Here is a 19,697-nt window from a genome sequence, read left to right as displayed (position 1 = left end):
GTGGTGACGTCCGTGTATCGCTGCAGCCGGTCACTGCCCTCGGCAGTGTATGCCATGAGAATGCTGGGGTCAGTGTGAATTATGTGCAGTATACAGGATGTCGACACTGCAGTCGCACGTGTTGGGTTCACATCATGTTTTTACCATGTTTAATGTAAACATATACATTATACAGGGTGCCTCAGACTGATACTGTACAGTGTGTGCATGTGTCTATATATAACATATACGTTAAGCTGATGGCAAAAACATGATGTGAACCCACCCTTAGGCTACATTCACACGTCAGTATTTTTCTATATCCCCATTTTCGGTCCGTTATTTGCGGATCCGTTGTTCCTGAAAATGTTTTCGTATGTCATCCGTTTTTTGCGGATCCGCAAAAAACAGAAACATGTATAAATTTCGATAAGCAAATAAAGTTGTTTGGATTTCTTTGAAAAAAAAATAAAAAAATTAAAATGTAATTTCCAGGAACGGAATCCGCATAAAACGGATGACATGCGTAATGACATCCGAATGTCTTCCGTTTTTTGCGGATCCATTGACTTTGTATTGTACCAGGATCCGAATTTTGCGGAAAATAGGACGTTTTATATTTAAACGGACATGCGGAACGGAACAACTGAAACGGACAGCACACATTGTGCTGTCCGATTTTTTCCAGGGCCCATTGAAAATGAATGGGTCCAGTTCTGGTCCAGATCTGTTCCGCAAAAAACGGAACAGATCAGGAAAGAAAAAACGGACGTGTGAATGGACCCTTAGCCGTTTTGGCCTAAAGTGTGGCAGAGATGGGAGCATGGTCATTTAAGTTAGGCCTCATGCACACGACCGTTTTTTTTTTGCAGTCCGCAAAACGGATTTCCGTTGTTCCGTGATCCGTGACCGTTTTTTCTTCCGTGGGTCTTCCTTGATTTTTGTAGGATCCACGGACATGAAAAGTGAAAAAAAAAACTAAGTCAAGTTTGCATTGAAAATGATAGGAAAAACGGACACGGATCACGGACACGGATCACGGACGCGGATGACTATCTTGTGTGCATCCGTGATTTTTCACGGACCCATTGACTTGAATGGGTCCGTGAACCGTTGTCCGTGAAAAAAATAGGACAGGTCATATTTTTTTCACGGACTGGAAAAACGGATCACGGACGCGGAAGCCAAACGGTGCATCTTCCGATTTTTCCACTGACCCATTGAAAGTCAATGGGTCCGTGAAAAATAACGGAAAACGGAACAACGGCCGCGGATGCACACAACGGTCGTGTGCATGAGGCCTTACTCAGACTTTTCTACTGATTACCTATCCTCTGGATAGGTTACCAGTATCTGATTGGTGGGGTCCGACATCTGGGACTTCAACCCATCAGCTGTTTGAATAGGCATCGGCACTCGCAGTAGTACCACTGCCTTTTCCAGCTTAGCCTAGGCCATGTGCTGAGGCTGAGCTGCAATACCAAGCACAACCACTATACCGTGTCCGGCGCTGTGCTTGGTAAGCTGAGAGAAGGTGCTGGTGCTGCTGAGAGCGGTGGTGCCTTCTCAAACAGCTTTTCAGCAGGGGTCCCTGGTTTTGATCAGATACTGATGACCTATCCAGAGGACAGATCATCAGTAGAAAAATCTCAGAAAACCCCTTTATCCCTTTGTGCACTGCAGCGGAGGGCACTGTGCAGGCACTAGCTCTAGTCGATCAACAGGACAGGGAAGAGGTCAGGAAGGGTTTACAGCCAAAGGTTACTGATGTGGGAAACATCCAGCTGCTTATTTGCAGATTTCACTTACACAAATCTGAAGGGGTCATATCGGCAGTGGGGGATACAGTGGATTGAACACTCAAATGTCCTTTTTTTTTTTTTTTTTAATCAGTGGGGCAGTCATAGCTATATTATAGACCTGTATGGTTTTCTTTGTTTCCTATGTCTATTCTCAGTTTTTGATAAAAATGTGGAATTGAAGCAGGTTGGTTTCGTGGCACTATCTGTGGTCACCTCTATCAAAGCTAATGGGATATATATATCACTTCCTTTACAAACAGGAATGTTCTCCTTCAGTCCAGCAGACCACATAGGCACAGTCCCTACTCGGTTTATGACAATCAATCTTCTGGGAGTGATCTGCATGCAGGATCTCTATCTTCTGCAGATCACTGGCTGCTGTGACCAGCCGCATTACTTATTGCATGTGAAAAGCAGTGGAATGGTATCTTGATTTCTTGCAGACAGAATTGCACCCTGCAGTGACATTTGTATGTGATTATGATTGTTTTTGCAGTATGCAGTCTTTTTGGACTTTTTTCAGTACAAAACCTCCTCTGAAGTCGTCCCCAATTTGTCTTTACAGCTCAATACTGAACAGTGAGGACGCTCCCGGCGCGCTGCTGCTGCCATCACTGCCTCTAGGAGCTGCCAGGGAGATGCAGGAGATCACTGCCCAATCTGCTGCATCTCCCGGTAGCTAGTCAGCGCGCCGGGGAAACAGAGCGCAAATATACTGTCGTCGCTCACCGACATATCACACTCACTACACACGTTCACCAGAGCTCCATTGTAAAAAAAAAAATATATTTTTTTTTATCGGACTGAAAACCCCATTAATTTGAATGTTCAATAATAACTGATAAAACTGCCGTCCTATGTGTAACGTTCAACCCCTTGCACTTCTACTAAGTGGTCAGTGACTGTTTTAGTTGCTTTTTTTTTTTTTTTTTTTTTTTTTTAAGATTTGTATATGATAATTTGTTCTGCATATCCTCTTTTAGGACTTTGTAATGCTTTTTTCCTTTTTTTTTTATATTCCAGCTTGTTTATTTTAGTTGCTAAAGCTCTCGTTGAGTTCTTAAGCTGCATTTACACCGCCCATGGTCGGGCAGATTATCGGGAACATATGTTCCTAGCAATGTTCGTTCCTTATAAACTGCCTGTGTAAAGGTGCTGCAGATCACTTGATGAATGAGCGAAACATCGGGTGAATTCATCTTTCATACAGACGCCTTCAATTATTGTTTCTGGGCAGCAGATCATACTGTGTGAATGGTGATCTGCTGTCCAGAAACAATGAATCTGTCTGAGAATGAGTGATAACGGTAACCATCACTCATCCTCATACAGTGGAGGTGATTGCTGCATGTAAGTGCTGGTCTTTCCTCCACTGCCGAGCAGGCATTATCGGGAGGGAGCGCTGCCTTCCCTATAGTTGTCTGCTCATCGGCACAGTGTAAATGCACCTTTAGTTTATACTCCTGCTTATTAAAGGGGTTTTCCAGGAGTTCAATATTGATGACTAGGGATGAGTGAATTGACTTCAGATGAAACATCCGAAGTTGATTCGCATAAAACTTCGTTAGAATACTGTACAGAGCGAGCACTCCGTACAGTATTAGAATGTATTGGCTCCTATAAGCCGAAGTTATTACTTCGCGAAGTCTCGTGGGACTTTGTGTAATAACTTCAGAAATTAATTTCTACTATTAAAAACCTTTTACCACACTGTTTCGGTTCCAAGTGGTACCTTGGAACCAAGCCTGAGTTCGGTAAAAGTTTTTTAAGTCGGTATTAAAGGGGTTATCCGATTTCTGAAACATCTTCCGCCATGTGCCGGGCCGCTCCTGGTCCCCGCACAGTCACTGCTGCTTCTCCCTGCACACTGATGAAAACATTCGGTGTTATTACCCGAAGTCCCGTGAGGCTTCGCAAAGTATTAACTTTGGCTCATAGGAGCCAATACATTCTAATACTGTATTCTAATGAAGTTTTATGCGAATCGACTTCAGATGTTTCATCCGAAGTCTATTCGCTCATCCCTATTGATGACCTATCCTAAGGATAGGTCATATGTATCAGATCAATGGGGGTCTGACTCCCAGCGATAACACTGCACCCCCATAACTAAATCGCCCGCCACCGGAATCATCTATTTGAAGAAGCTGCTGTGCCCCAGTGACATTGTTTATTGGCTAGATGGCCTAGGTGTAGCTCAGTCCCACTCAAGTAAATGAGGCTGAGCTGCAATACCAAGCACAGCCACTATACAATGTACTGCGCTGTGCTTGGTAAGCTGTGAGGAGGCCACAGCGATCACCAGAGTGCCGCAGTCTCTTCAAACAGCTGATCGTCAGGCACTCCTGGGTGTTGGACCCCCCACTGATTGATGACCTCTCCTGAGGCTCGGCCATCAGAATTCTCTGAAAACCTCTGTTTTGCATCACCTGTTTGTCTCTTAAGAAAACTACAGAATTTGTACTTAATGTGTTGAAATTTAACTTTTTTTTTTCGTCAGCCAAGTATGTTTTGGAAGTTCGACCTACATTCTTCATCTCACATAGACACCCTCTTAGAAAGAGATGAGGTGACACTAAAGGAGCTCATGGACGAGGAGGACATTCTGCAAGAATGCAAAGCCCAGAATCGTAAACTTGTGGAGTTTTTATTAAAATCTGAATGTTTGGAAGATCTGGTGACGTTCATCACTGAGGAACCTCCACAGGACATGGATGAGAAAATTCGCTACAAGTAAGAGCTTGTGATCTTCTAGACTAGTCAACTATGTAGACCAAATGTTATCACTATAACCCCTCTTTGATAGAACAGAGCCGCGTGATGGCGCATTTAGATGAGCAGATAATTGTTACTGTTCAAATGCTTAACGGTTCATGTTGGATGATCACGTAATGTAAATGTGTGTAGCGACTGAACGAATGTGCAGAACGTTCTTTCCCTTGTGAAATAATTTAATCATTTGCATAAACTATCGTTAGTCGCCATTGAATTGTGTTATGTAAAGGTACATCATGTGATATTTCGCAGATGAAAAAGCCATGGTTGATGTAAATGATTGCTTTAATATATCTACATAGTCGGTGATCCTTGATTAAGCAAGTAAACGATCGCATGCGAACAAATTTGTGCACAATAATTTTTGCATGAAAATGCTGGTTTCTCATCAGCTTTAAATGACTAAATTCAGTCATATCATTGCCTATATGCACTCATCTAAATGTACCAATGTGTCTGGTCCAGATGGCTATAATATGGGCACATGCTAATGATGTAATGTAATTTAGCTACACGTCCTGGTCTGACTATGGGTGTTATAACCCAAACTAACGGCATCAGAAGGACATGCAGCTGTAATATGGGTGCTCAAATGTGGCCACATTACAGCTACAGGCCCCTATGATGCTGTTACTTTGGCTCCTAAAAACTGCGATCAGCCTGGAGTTTGCAGCTGTAGTTTGGGTGCAGAATCGGGCCTTGTGTAATGGTGTGGGTGTTTTTAATATATTTTTTTTTTTAGTAGCCACTCATGACGGTCAGAGGAAACTGATCAGAGAAGTGTTTGCACACAGGCAGTGGCCCTTTACTATGGCACAGTGTTGGTAACTGGCTAGTGAAGATTACATGACTGGCTACTATGCATTTGAAGTCTCCACTTGAGATATAGGGGACCAGTTTTGCACATGTATTGGACAGAAAATGGATCCGAATCCCCTCTGTTTTGACTGGGGATCAACTTTGGAGGAATATCGGCCTTGTATAGTAGACACATGAGTGCGAGACCGCACTATAACATGGTGCTCACAACTTGCAGTACGGCCAAATCTAATAACAACCAACATGAGTGGACAGTATTTAACATACTTCACTGCCCTTTGTGCTTTGGAGTCCTGTGGGTGGTCCTGTTCAGTGACTGCCAGCTCTCTATATGTATCTCTATCAGTCATTGAGTAGGACTGCCCACTGGACTCCTAAGCATTGAAAGACCAGAAGTTTAGCTTTGTGAACTACAAGTTCTGCTGAATCTTTTCCCGCTAATATTTCTGCTCAGCTCCTCGTGCTCTGTAATTTGCTGCCTACAGATTGTACCGCAAATTTCACATGAAAGATTCCCTTTAAGGGTAGGTTCACAATGAGTATTTTTTCCGCAACAAAATATTCTGTGTGTCCCACAGCAGAAACCGCAGCACCGTGCAGTCATTTTTGCTGTGGGTTTTCATGCAGATCCATTGAATGGAGCCGAACCATGAGCAGGCTCCCTCTGTGGTCTTTAAAAGCGCATGGCAAAAGCGCCTTGGCCGCCGCATCAACCGTGTAGTCGTACCTGAAAAGAGGGGATTCTGATATTGCTTGATTATGTAAGCTGTTAATGTTTGTCTTCATCCACCTATAGGTACCCCAATTTATCTTGTGAGTTACTGACCTCAGATGTGTCGCAGATAAATGACAGACTTGGCGAAGACGAGTCTTTACTCAAAAGACTTTACAGCTTTCTTTTAAACGATTCACCGTTGAATCCTTTGCTCGCCAGCTTCTTCAGCAAAGTTTTAAGCATTTTAATCAGCCGGAAACCTGAACAGGTATATATACGATTGGGGGAGGGAATGTATCATTAGTGTGTGCCGGTTTTGTGGCATACAAAAGTCGTATATTTAGTGGCAAGTGCTGTTTTGACATACAATTTTCAACTACCTCACCGCCATCCCCTTTTTCTGCCATGCTCGCCACTTTTACAAAAAGAGGGGATGGGCGATGTGTGGGCCTTCCTCTGTCCGACACATTTACAGGGAACTGGTGCACATTACAGCTGTAATCTGTGCCAGCTCTGCCGTGCTCAGCTGCATTTTCTGGTGCACAAAACTACTGAAGATGTGCCAGAATGATTACCTCTTAGTGTGGCGCATCACATCAGCGGGGTTAATTAAGACTTGCATACAAATCTTTTCAGAGGCCATTTAGAAGTTACAGCCGTTCCTGTATCAGATGGCAGAACCTTAAGGCCCCTTTCACATGGGCGAGTATTCCGCGCGGATGCGATGTGTGAGGTGAACGCATTGCACCCGCACTGAATACCGACCCATTCATTTCTATGGGGTTGTTCAGATGAGCGGTGATTTTCACGCATCACTTATGCGTTGCGTGAAAATCGCAGCATGCTCTATATTCTGCATTTTTCACGCAACGCAGGCCCCATAGAAGTCAATAAGGTTGCGTGAAAATCGCAAGCATCCGAAAGCAAGTGCGGATGTGGTGCGATTTTCACGCACGGTTGCTAGGAGACGATCGGGACCTGATCATTATTATTTTCCCTTATAACATGGTTATAAGGGAAAATAATAGTATTCTGAATACAGAATGCAAAGTAAAACAGCGCTGGAGGGGTTAAAAAAAATAAAAAATCATTTAACTCACCTTAATCCACTTGATCGCGATGTCGGCATCTCCTTCTGTCCCCTTTACTGAATAGGACCTGTGGTGAGCATTAATTATAGGATCAAGGACCTTTGACGTCACTCCGGTCATCACATGGTACGTCACATGATCTTTTACCATGGTGAATCACCATGTTAAAAGATCATGTGATGACCGGAATGACGTCACCACAGGTCCTGTTGCTGCACAGAGATCAGATGAAGCCAGAAGGAGATGCCGGGCCACGAACAAGTGGACTAAGGTGAGTTAAATTTTTTATTTATTTTTTTTAACCCCTCCAGCGATGTTTTACTATGCATTCTGTATTCAGAATGCTATTTTCCGTCATAACCATGTTATAAGGGAAAATACTATTTACAGAACACCGATCCCAAGCCCGAACTTCTGTGAAGAAGTTCGGGTTTGCGTACCAAACACGCGCGATTTTTCTCACGCGAGTGCAAAACGCATTACAATGTTTTGCACTCGCGTGGAAAAATCGTGCGTGTTCCCGCAACGCACCCGCACATTTTCCCGCAACGCCCGTGTGAAAGAGGCCTAAGGGTGCTGTCATACTTGTTGTTCTTGATTTTTGGATTTTTTTTTTATAAAAAATTGAAATTCATATGTATTTGACTTTTTTTTTGGGTGGGGCATTTTTCAATTATGTACTTTACTTGCTTTTTTTTTTTATCTGAATGTATTTTATTCCCTCCTATGGAGAAGTTTATTGGAAATCAAAAGAAAAAAAAAGAAACTCCTCCAAGGGACATAAAATACAGCAGTAAACTGGCTTAAAAACTGTTTGTGTATCCACCCTTCTGTACATATTTTTTTTTTTTATATCCAGTATTAGATGTTCAGTCATAGGCAGACCTACTTCACATCACAGCCTGAAGTAATGGCTTACTGCTACATATTAAAACACTTTTAAATGACATTTTACAGTTATGCAGTTCACATCTCTGTAAGAAGTCGGCTAGCTTATGGAATACATCGTACTTCTTGTCTATTGGTAAAAAACAGTAAAGCGAAGTTGGTCATCTAAATAAGTCCAGGGATTATAAAAGACAAAGTTATTTTGGAGCTTCATTTTTTTTTTTTTTTAATATATAAGAAAAGGGATTGCCTATGAATATCCGTATGGTTAGCAGGAGGAAGGGGCTAAAAGTTAGTTATCCCCAATTCCCTGTGTGAGTAACTGATTGGTGGTGGGCCTATCGCAGGGCGTCCTGCGCTCAGATAAATTGGAGCTGCTGATGTCAAGCTATGTTCATTTCTGCTCCCTTCATCTCTATGGGACTGCACAGCACGCAGCTATATCTGGCAGACCCCTAGAGCAGTGGTCCCCAACCTTTTTTGCACCAAGGACCAGTTTCATGTAAGACCATTTTTCCAGGGACCGGGTGGGGGGGTTCTGGGGCGGGGCTTAGGGGGTGGGCGGGGTTTATGGGGGTGCTGGTCGGCGCAGACTGATTCACGCGCACGACAAAACACAAGGTGCATATTAAAATATATAAGACTATATAACGATTACATTTATTATTTAAATGTGACTCCAAAAAAAAGTGTTGCAACACTAATTCGATACCATGAAGAAAAAAAAAATACTCAAACGTTAACCATGTTGCATGGGGTTAACGTGTGAGTATTTTTTTAAAATTTTTACTTTTTGCAAAGTATCAATTCCCCATTATGTGAGGAGGTACTTGATGGGGTCACTTACTATTAATGTGAAGCAAATAGAGGTCTAAATTGATAAAGCCATGTGCCTCATATTAATAGTAACACCGGCGAGTACTTCCTGACATAATGGACATTGAGCAGCATGGGGTTAATGTGTGGGTTGGTGTTGGGTACTACAGTATGATAAGGTTACTGGCTATCAATGTGGGGCACATGGAGTCTAAATTGATGAAACCATGTGCCACATATTAATAGCAACCTCGTCAAGTACCCCGCTTAACATAATGGACAACATGGGGTTAATGGCATCAGGTACATGCTGTTAATGAGGCACATTGTTTTATCAATTTGGACCTGCATGTGCCTCACATTAATAGTAAGAAACCTCATTATGTGTACCTCATATTAATGGTTAACCCAATGTTGCCCATTATTTGTGCTTGGGGGCCACTTTTAATCTGAGGTACATGGGGGTACTAATGTAATAGCACCATGTACATCAGATTAATAATAGGTGACCCCATCTGTGGGACAGTGTGTGGGTACCTGCGCTTTCCAGATCACTAATGGCTGCTGGGACTGGTCTGAGAACAGTCAGGAGGAGGAGGCTGCCGCTGCTGCCGTTTGCCGAGCACACTAGCTGAGACGGTGCAGCGGTAAACCCTCCCCTGTCCCTCCTCCTACTTTTAATATTAGACACATTCATTGGTGGCAGTGGTGCGGCGCCTCAGAGCCCGCTCATTGTATTGGGCTCTGCAGCGGCCGCGTCATGGGAGGGAGGGATTCCCTCCCTCAGTCTCCACTAATGTTGGCAACATGTACGCGTCGGGCGCGCATGCGCCTGGCGTCTGCGCTCCCCTCTCCTCTGCGGCCCGGCAACATATCTCCCAGGGCCCGGTCTTGGGCCGCAGCCCAGCGGTTGGGGACCGCTGCCCTAGAGGATGAACCTTGACCTGTGCTCTAGCATAGGGGATAACTTCTTGTTTCCAGACTACCCCTTGAATTGTAGGATTCGGTGTAACACTTTGATATTGGGGGGGGGAGATTAGCTCTAGGACACTCCTTGGCACCTGTGTAAAGTCGTGTGTGTTTTTTTTTTTTTTTTTTTCAGATTGTAGCCTTTTTAAAGAAAAAAGATGATTTTGTTGACTTGATCATAAAACATATAGGAACCTCTGCTATTATGGATTTGCTGCTAAGACTTCTCACGTGCATTGAGCCACCCCAACTAAGGCAAGACGTCTTAAATGTAAGTCTTTACCTCTTTCTTGTAATGTAAAGGGGTTGTCCGACTTCAGTGTGTTTATTAAAGGGAATCGGTGCCCATAGTAATAATCTCTGTGCTTCATATGTCCTAGGTGATGTAACACTGGGAGAGTCACTTATGGAGAAGGATTTGGGTGTCCTTGTGGATGGTAGATTAAATAACAGCACACAATGTCAATCAGCTGCTTCTAAAGCCTCCAGGATACTGTCATGCATTAAACGAGGCATGGCCTCGCGGGGCAGGGATGTGATATTACCACTTTACAAAGCGTTGGTGCGGCCTCATCTGGAATACACAGTCCAGTTCTGGGCACCAGTACATAGAAAGGACGCTCTGCAGCTGGAAAATGTACAGAGGAGAGCGACTAAACTGATAAGGGGCATGGAGGCTCTTAGTTATGAAGAAAGATTAAAAATTGAATTTAGTCTTGAAGAGACGTCTAAGGGGGGACATGATTAACCTATATAAGTATTTAAATGGGCTATACAAAAAATAAGGTGAAAAGCTGTTACATGTAAAATGTGCTCAAAAGAAAAGGGGGCACTGCCTCCGACTGGAGAAGAAAAAGTTCAGTCTCCAGAAGCGTCAAAGCTTCTTTACTGTAAGAACGGTGAATCTGTGGAATAGACTTCCTCAGGACGTGGTCACAGCAGGAACAGTGGACAGTTTCAAAAAGGGTTTACATGAATTCTTAAAAGTAAACAACATTAATGCTGATGAAAACGTGTAATTCTTGAGTCTCGCTTCCTTCTGGGATTCGCGTCCCCACCTATCCCTTGGTTGAACTTGATGGACTTGTCTTTTTTCAAACGTATTAACTATGTAACTGTATAACATCTGAGCCCCTTTGCACCACCGTCAAGGTATCTGTGTGGCATGGGTCCTACCACTAGACTGCCTATGGTGTGTGAACACGGTCTGAGAGTTGCTAAGATTCAACTCGTAGCCAAGCTCCCACCTACCTCCATAGTGAGATCACTCAGGTAGTGGGAGAGATAAGGCTTTAAGCCCCACCTTCAACAGGCCATGTGACACAGGCTAACAGCGGTACGCAATGGGACATTCCATACATATAAAGAAAAATCGCAAAAATAAAGTGGCCTAAATGGGAGGAAATGCTCAAAAACCCCAACACTGTGGCGTGTTTATAACCGGGGGAGCAATTCCTCCACATGTGATCCGTTGGCGAAAGTCTCATTTTTTAACATCAGCCTGAGGGATTAGCATGTGTTGTCAGTTGCATATCATTGTGGTGCACCTTTTGCAGTAATTTATGTGTGTGTGTGTGTGTGTCTGCTCGGATCCTCAAGTCCTGTCCCTGAATGGAGAGGTAGTGTGCATGTTGCGTCCACCCCTTCATTCACATCTATGGGACTGATGGAGTGCAGTCTTTGTATAAGTATTGGTGTATTTGATCGTTCTGTTCTGTATTTGCTGCTTTGATTTTAAAACATTCACTTTTTATTGTATTTTTTTAATTTTTATTCTGCAGTGGCTAAATGAAGAGAAGATAATTCAGAGACTTGTAGAGTTAGTTCACCCCACTCAGGATGAGGATGTAAGTAAAACCAGCGAATTGGCAATTTAGATTTTTATTTATTAATTTTTTTCTTGTCAGTGTTCACCATACAGGATAAGTACCTTTTTATATTTTAGTACATGCATGGGATTCAGCAGTGCAAATTTTTTTGTTTTTACTTTTATCACAGGGAAGGGTTGGTTTCAATATATAATCCATCTACATTTTTAAACTGTTTCACGTGGGCATGATTTTGCTGACAGACTTCCTTTTTAAAGGAACACTGCCTGTAGAAGTGATAAGGTTTCAGGAGCCTACAGAAAATCCATCAGGCAGGAAAACAAACTTGCAGAAATTTAGCATTTTCTCGTGACTCCACTCCCTAGCTCAGCACCATTTTCTCATTGCTGAAATAGGGAGTAGAGTTTAAATTCCTTGGTTTCTAGATCTGTGCATAGTCTTTAAATTTTTCTTGTCTTACAGAGGCATTCAAATGCATCGCAATCTCTTTGTGAAATTATACGTCTCAGCAGAGATCAGATGTTACAAGTCCAGAACAGCCCAGAACCAGACCCCCTTCTGGCTACACTAGAAAAGTATGCAATTTAACTAACATTAAGGCCCTTTTCAGACAAGCGAGTTCCCCACCTTGGACTCGCAGCTCCGGTCCTGACCTCCCAGCACTGACGGGGGTCACATAGCATTATATTGAGTTAAGATGCTATGTAACCCTTACAGTATTGGAATTATGTCAGTGTTATCCAATACATTCCAAAACTGTAAGGGTTACATAGCATCATAAATCAATATAATGGTATGCGACCTCCGTCAGTGCTGGGAGGTCAGGACGGGTTCTCTGGCTGACACACGGTGTGAGTCCTATGCATGGAACTCACTCATCTGAAAGGGGCCTTAAAGATTTCTAAATTATGCAAGAAGTATTGTTTGTGGTAAACTCATTTAGCTATGTGGAATTATTTCAAAATAACATCCTAGATACATTGCATGTATAGTGTCAATCAATAGTGTATAGGCTCATTTAGACAAGCAATGTTAAGCTTGTGTTCTGTCTGCTTAAGGCTATTTTCACACTAGCAGCAGGACTGATCCGACAGGACTGATCTGTTCTGCCGCTATTTCGCCGTGTCACCTCTCCGTCCCCATTTACTATAATGGGGATGGGGGCGGAGCTCCAGCGCAGCCTGGCAGTGCTTGGCGAAAGGCTGCCGGACTAAAAGTACTGCACGTCCGACTTTTTAGTTCGGCGGCCTCTCACCGCGAACTGCCGTGCTGCACCGGAGCTCCGCCCACGTCCCACTTAGTCAATGGGGACGGAGCGGCGGCAGGACTGATCCGACAGTGAACAGCCTGTCGGTTCTGTCCTGCCGCTGGTGGGAAAGTACCCTTAAACAGACTGTTTTCCATCTGTTCAATCAGTTTGATCTCTGACCTTATTCTGGTTGTCTGCTTTTCTTCCGTCACACCTCAGATCAGCCCCCCATTCTTCATCAGACTCCAAGGGCTCAATTAGATTTAGATCACAAACCCCATCCATCGGCCTCAGATCAGGCCCCCTTCAGAACCCGTTTAAAGGAATAAGTTACTTCTGATGAACAGTTTTAGGATCGTTGTATGCCTATGTGGTTTTACATGCCGTTAACATGTTTATCTGTTTCTAGACAAGAAATTTTAGAACAGCTTTTGTCAAATATATTTGTAAAAGAGAAGAATGACTCTGCGATCGTCAGTGCAATCCAAATACTGCTCACTCTGCTAGAAACTAGACGGCCAGCGTAAGTTGGAAAGTTTAATTGGTCTGAAAAGCAATTCTGTATGTTTGCTGTCTACGTTGTTAAATGTCTGCCTGTTGTGGGTCTGCATGAGAAAACCTTAATGAAGAATCCTGATGGACACCATTAAAATCTAAAGGATTGTTTTCATGGAGGGGCACTCGATGGTGACAGTAAAGTCGCAGTATTACTGAGACTCATTGGTAACTTCAAACTGTGTGGCTATCACAGTCTAACTTTTGGAACTTTTTATCTGTTTTACTTGGTTGCTTGTAACTTTATTAAACAAAGGAAACGTTGGGTTGCGTCAGTCTATATATAAATATATATATGTATTAAGATAAATTCCCTTCTTTGTTTCAGATTTGAAGGGCACATAGACCTCTGCCCTCCAGGTCTCAACCATTCTGCCTTTTCAGTTAACAGAACAGTTTTGACTACCATTCAGGAAAAGCTTCCGTCCTTTCACCAGCTCCTCCTGGACCCTCCAAAAGTAACTTTTTTTTTTTTTTTTTTGTCAAACAAACATTTTTTTTTTATTTGTACATCTCTGTTCTTATTCCTTTTATGACCTCACGTTTATCTTTTTTTTTTTTTTCTTGCATTTTTTTTCCATCTAATTTTTATAGACAGATGTCATGAAGACAACATGGGGAGTATTAGATCCACCTGTAGGAAATACTCGGTTACATGTGATCAGACTAATAGCCAGTCTACTACAGACTAACACGCGCAGCATTAATATGGAGATAATTGAATTGAACACTATAGGAGTTATTTTGGTAAGTAGTATTTATTCATTTTTTTTTGGTAATTATACCAAAGGTTAAATCAGTTGCACCATAACTTTTTAGGTTCTTGGAAGTGCAGTAAAACCCCCTTTTAAAGGGCACATGTCAGCTACTTCATTATGCCCTGGCTGAGAGCAACATTCTGCTTTCAGTGTACATTATGTCTTTAAAAAAGTGGGTACAATCAAAGGACCCCATTCCACAATAGTTTGTTTTACAGTTACTGGCTGAACTCGCTGAGCTGATTCCCTGATTTATTCAATGCTTTTCTGGTGTTAGAACAGCTACTTGTAATTCTTCGGTGTTTTTCCTCTATTATGCATTAACATTATTTTATATTTTCTTTTCTTGATAGGATATGTTTTTTAAATACACATGGAACAATTTTCTTCACACGCAAGTGGAAATCTGCATTGCTTTGATACTTGCTAGTCCTTGTGAGAATATAGACGGCACGCTTAGTGAGCAGAATGCTGCAGGAGACCACATCTTATTAAAACATGTATGTCCCAGTTCAGGCTTTTGTACTATTTGTCCCTTCTGCTTCCACACAATATTCTCATTTGTCTTCCAATTCTCCTCCAGCTCTTTTTGAAATGCCACTTAATAGACAGAATACTTGAAGCATGGGCCTTGAATGAAAAGAGACAGTAAGTACTTTAATTATAGAAAGTGCGCTATTACAGCCTTTGGAAATTCTCTGCACTGCCTATTCAGTCCTTCGGGGCTTAGCAGGAAGTTTGTTGTGTCAGGCCTGGGGGCCTTCAGTGCCCAAGGCTGGCATAGAAACATCAGACCCCTGTTATTTTTCTGCCAGACACTGGCGGAGAGTGTCGACTGTATTGTACAGCTGGCACCCGATGTGTATGGAGCATGGCTCAGCTTGTGTATAGTGTAAATATCATATAGTATGAAGCACTAGAAGAATGATTCCAGGGTTTTGTTTTTTTAAGTTGCACCCCATCCATGAACACCTTTGGGAAAATCCATACTCCTCTTCTCTGCACAGCTTTGTTCCAGTTCCCTGCCTTTCTTCACTGGTCTTCTAGTCCCTGTTCTGTGCTGCTTCAGCCAATGGTAACGTGTCTGTCATTGGCCATTAATTGGCTGAATCGGTGCACATGACCCTATCCAACTGGAAGTTTACAGGCCTGAGACTGGAAGACCAGTATAGGGCTGCAGGTAGTTACTAACAACCCGGTGAGTATGGATTTCTCTGGGATGCAGTTAAAAAAATAAAAATAAATGGTCAACCCCTTTAACTCCCTAAGGACCAGAAACATACATGTACGGCGGGCTGATTAGGCGGGTGCAGGAGCTGCACCCGCTCGATCAGCGTCACGGAACTGGCAGTCACGGATAGCTGGGTCCCTGCTGCATACGCCGGCATCGGTGAAGACACTAATGCTGCTGTCACAGCTCCTCAGCATGCAGAGGGTACGGTTGCCCTCCGCCTGCTGCAGTGGTGGGGACCCGATGGCAGAAAAGGCAAGCCCGATGCCTTCCATAGGCATCAGGGCTTACCTCCTACGGAAGCCTGTGAGATCCAGCCCTTTGGCTCGGTCTCACAGGCAGGCTGTCAGCATAAAAGCTGACCGCCAATGCATTACAATACAGGTTGTATTGTAATACATTGCAGAGGGGATCAGACCCCAGAAGTTGAAGTCCCAAAGTGGGACAAAAATAAAAAGTAAAATAGTGTTTTTCATAATTTTCAAGTAAAAAAATAATAATAAAAAAATCCCAAAACTGACATATTGGGTATTGCCGTGTCCGTAACAACCAGCTCTATAAAAATATCACATGATCCACCTCCTCAACTGAACGCCGTAGAAAAAATAAAATCAAAACCATATTACTTACCGGTAATTTCCTTTTCATGAATCCTCCATGACTGCATGCCATGAGAGATGACCTGCCTCCAACCAGGTAGAGACAGGAAGTATAAATTTGACCCTCCGACTCCTCCTCAGTGTCTGAACAGACTGCCTAGAGCAGTGATGGTGAACCTCTTAGAGACCGAGTGCCCAAACTGCAACCCAAAACCCACTTATTTATCGCAAAGTGCCAACACGGCAATTTAACCTGAACACCATTATCATATATCTTCCATGTACTTTATCATTTAGCTATAATAACCTGCCTACATTCAATGTGCTGCCTGTGCACATGTCCTGCACATGAATGGCAGGAAAAGTCTAAGGCATATTGGTACACCATAGACTTTCTCCAGGGTGCGGGTGCCCACAGAGGGCTCTGAGTGCCGCCTCTGGCACGCGTGCCATAGGTTCGCCATCACTGGCCTAGAGTCGTCCCCCCCCCCCCCCCCCTTCATTCATACCAACACATACCTTCACCTATATACAATCCCATACCTATATATTTATTTAGGAAATTACCGGTAAGTAATATGGTTTTTCTCTTTCATCCTCCATGACGGCATACTCCTATTTAGGGAGGGACTATGGCCTGCAATACCTTCCTACCAAAGGAAAGCTCCTGACTAGCCCTAGTATCTACCCTGTAATGTTTAGTAAACGTGTGAGGGCTTGACCACGTCGCTGCCCTACAGATCTGCTGTAACGAAGCGCTTGCTCTTTCAGCCGAGGATGTTGCTACAGATCTTGTAGAGTGGGCTATCAAAGACTTGGGTGGAGATGCCCCTAAGGACCTATAGGATTCCAATATGGACATTTTTATCCATCTGGACAAGAAATTCTTTGTGTCCTTATGACCTTTATGTGCCCCACTGAATTGTACAAACAAGTAATCTGTTTTTCTGAAGAGATTTGTGGTCTCTAGGTAGAACAAGATAGCCCTACACACATCCAGTCTGTGAAACTTCTCTTCCCCTTCTGATTTTGGATCTGAACAAAAAGATGGAATAATAATTTCCTCCTGTCTGTGGAAATTAGACACGACTTTAGGAAGGAAAGAATTATCCAATCTAAAAACAACCCTGTCCGTGTAAACTATGCAAAATAGTGCTTGGCTCTCGCTTGCTCTACGTGCCGAGGTAATTGCTACTAAAAATAGGGTTTTCAAAGAAACATACTTCAGTGAGGCTTCTGAAAGGTGTTCAAAGGGGGGATTTGTCAGACCTAATAGAACTAAATTAAGATCCCAGGGAGGCACTGTAGGTCTTAAGAAGGGTCTTAATCTATCTGCCCCTTTTAAAAAAAACATGGGTGGTCCGCAATATTTTCATCAAACACCGAACTTAATGCTGATATATGTACTCTTAAGGTATTTGGATGCAACCCTTCCTCAAAACCGGTTTGTAAGAATCCCAAAATTGGCTGGATGGAAAATCTGAGAAGAGTTCCCCGATTGAATACACAAACTACAGAACCTTCTCCAGATCTTAGAATAAATCTTGGAAGTAACTACTTTTCTGCTAGCCGCCATGATGATAATTATGGTGTCCGCTAAGCCCTTTGACCTCAATGTTACCCTCTCAGGTTCCAAGCTGCTAGATGTAACCTTTCTGCTTCGGGGTGATAGACTGGACCCTGTGACAACAGATCTTGTCTCCAGGGAAAAATTCATGGGCTCTGAATTGACAGGAGCTTCAGAAGAGGGAACCAGGGCTTTTCTGGCCACAGGGGGGCTATTAAAATCACATGGGCCTTGTCTAGGCGGATATTTTTTAGCACCCTGGGAACTAAATGAAGAGGAGGAAAGGCGTATGTCAGCTGAAAGTCCAACTTTTGTGACCGCACATCTACTCCTATGTTCCCATCGAAGGGGTTTAGGGGAATTTTTTTTTTTTTTGTTTTGTTGAGGCAAACAGATTCACCAGGGGAGTAGCCCATAATCCTGTAATCTGGAGAAAAACTTCCTTTTCTAGGCTCCATTCTGTTGACCTCAGTGAATTTCTGCTTAAGAAGTCTGCCTTTTGTATTTAGGGATCCCTTAAGGTGTACTGCCGATAGGGATCTTGAGTGAACTTCTGCCCAGAAAAATATTTTTTCTGTTAATACACAGACCTATACTTCTTGTTCCCCCTTGATGGTTTAGGTCATGTTGTCCGTCCTTACTTGAATGTCTTTCCCTTCGATGTAATGGGACAATGCCTTTATAGCTTCCCAGACTGCAGACAATCCCCGCTGATTTTGAAGAGAGATCTCTGATCCTTGGACCATTGTCCTTGGAAAGAGGGATGAGAGCAATCCTCTCCCCATCCCCAAAGGCTCTAATCTGTGGTAATAACTTGCAGATGTTCGGTTTTCCAAGAAACCACCTCATCAGATGGTCTGGATTTTTCCACCACTGTAAGGACTGATTTACTCGTAAGGGAATTTTAATTGTCTCCTCTAATGAGTCCTGACTTCTGTTCCAACACCCTAGTAACCATTACTGGAGAATTTGAGTGTGGAACTGGGCCCATCTAACTGCTGGGATGCATGAGGTTAAAGAGCCTAATAGCTTCATAGCCTCTCTGATTGTGCATACTGACTGACTTTGAAATTTTTTGACTTTCGCTTATCCTGATGACTTTCTGGGTTGGAAGAAAAGTCTCCTGAAGAGTTGAGTCTAGACGGACCCCTAAAAATGTTACGTCCCTCCTTAAGTGAGAGACTACCTCTAGCATTACTTTGGGATCACCTCCGCTCCAAGGGTGTTTACCAAAGTGGAGTACTTGAAACTGGAAATGACGTAGTTCCTTTCCCGGAAAGACTGCTATGCGGAGGAATTTCTGAGATTTTTGCATACCGGAATATGGTAATACGCATCTTTTAAGTCTATTGATGCGAAGAATTCTCTTTCTTTTAATAGATTTATGATGGATCTTATGGTTTCCATTTTGAATCTGCTCAGGCTCTTTAAGTTTATTATCAGATGGTATCCCCATCAGTTTTCTTTACAAAAAAAAACCCTGAGTAATGACCCCTTTTTTTTTGTTTTAAGATAAACCGAGACAATAGCCTTTTGAGCCAACAGATTCTGAATCCCTTCTTCCAATTTTCCTTGTAAAACCGCCGATCTTTGAAATTGGGGTTACTCTAAAAACATTTATGGGAGGAGGAAGACTAAAGGAAATATCGTAACCCTTTGATACAATATTTAGAACCCAAGGATTTACGGTAATCTCTTCCAATTCTTGAAAAACTTTAATCTCCCTCCCACCTGAAGCATGCTGTCATTGCTTGGAAGGTTCTGCATTTTTATTTTTTTTATTAAACAAGAAGCCTTTGTTTCCGGTCTTTATTTATTTTTTCCTCTGGACCACTGGCCTTCTCTATTAGATTTTTTGGCCTGGAAGGATCTACCTTTTTTTTGACCTTCCGAAAAAGGGAAATTTTCTTTTATTTGTATCCCTAGGAAATGATTTTTTTTTTTTTTTTTTTAGTACGAAACCTTCTCTAAGATGCTTTTTAAATCCTGGCCAGACATCAAATTCCCATGAAAGGGCAAACCAAGATTTTAACCAAAAGCGCCCTTCTGGCCACT

At 42.8% G+C, this 19,697-nt stretch overlaps 1 protein-coding gene across 4 annotated transcripts in view; it reads left to right on the top strand.

Moving 5' to 3' along the window:
* The window catches only part of PPP6R3 (protein phosphatase 6 regulatory subunit 3), a 101,821-nt gene that overhangs the window by 32,562 nt on the left and 49,562 nt on the right, over positions 1–19,697 (top strand). For all 4 annotated transcript variants that reach the window (XM_040409546.1, XM_040409548.1, XM_040409547.1 and 1 more), the window contains 10 exons: positions 4,282–4,514; positions 6,172–6,358; positions 9,988–10,125; positions 11,636–11,701; positions 12,146–12,258; positions 13,342–13,455; positions 13,816–13,945; positions 14,082–14,234; positions 14,599–14,745; positions 14,829–14,893. In XM_040409546.1, coding sequence (XP_040265480.1) covers positions 4,288–4,514; positions 6,172–6,358; positions 9,988–10,125; positions 11,636–11,701; positions 12,146–12,258; positions 13,342–13,455; positions 13,816–13,945; positions 14,082–14,234; positions 14,599–14,745; positions 14,829–14,893 — 1,340 coding nt within the window. In that variant the 5' untranslated portion in view covers positions 4,282–4,287. The remainder of the gene's footprint in view (positions 1–4,281; positions 4,515–6,171; positions 6,359–9,987; positions 10,126–11,635; positions 11,702–12,145; positions 12,259–13,341; positions 13,456–13,815; positions 13,946–14,081; positions 14,235–14,598; positions 14,746–14,828; positions 14,894–19,697) is intronic.

Source organism: Bufo bufo, chromosome 10 (genome assembly GCF_905171765.1).
Source record: "Bufo bufo chromosome 10, aBufBuf1.1, whole genome shotgun sequence".
Classification (NCBI taxonomy): Eukaryota; Metazoa; Chordata; class Amphibia; order Anura; family Bufonidae; genus Bufo; species Bufo bufo.
Note: the sequence above shows the minus strand (reverse complement) of the source record. Positions and strands in the feature narration are given on the sequence as shown.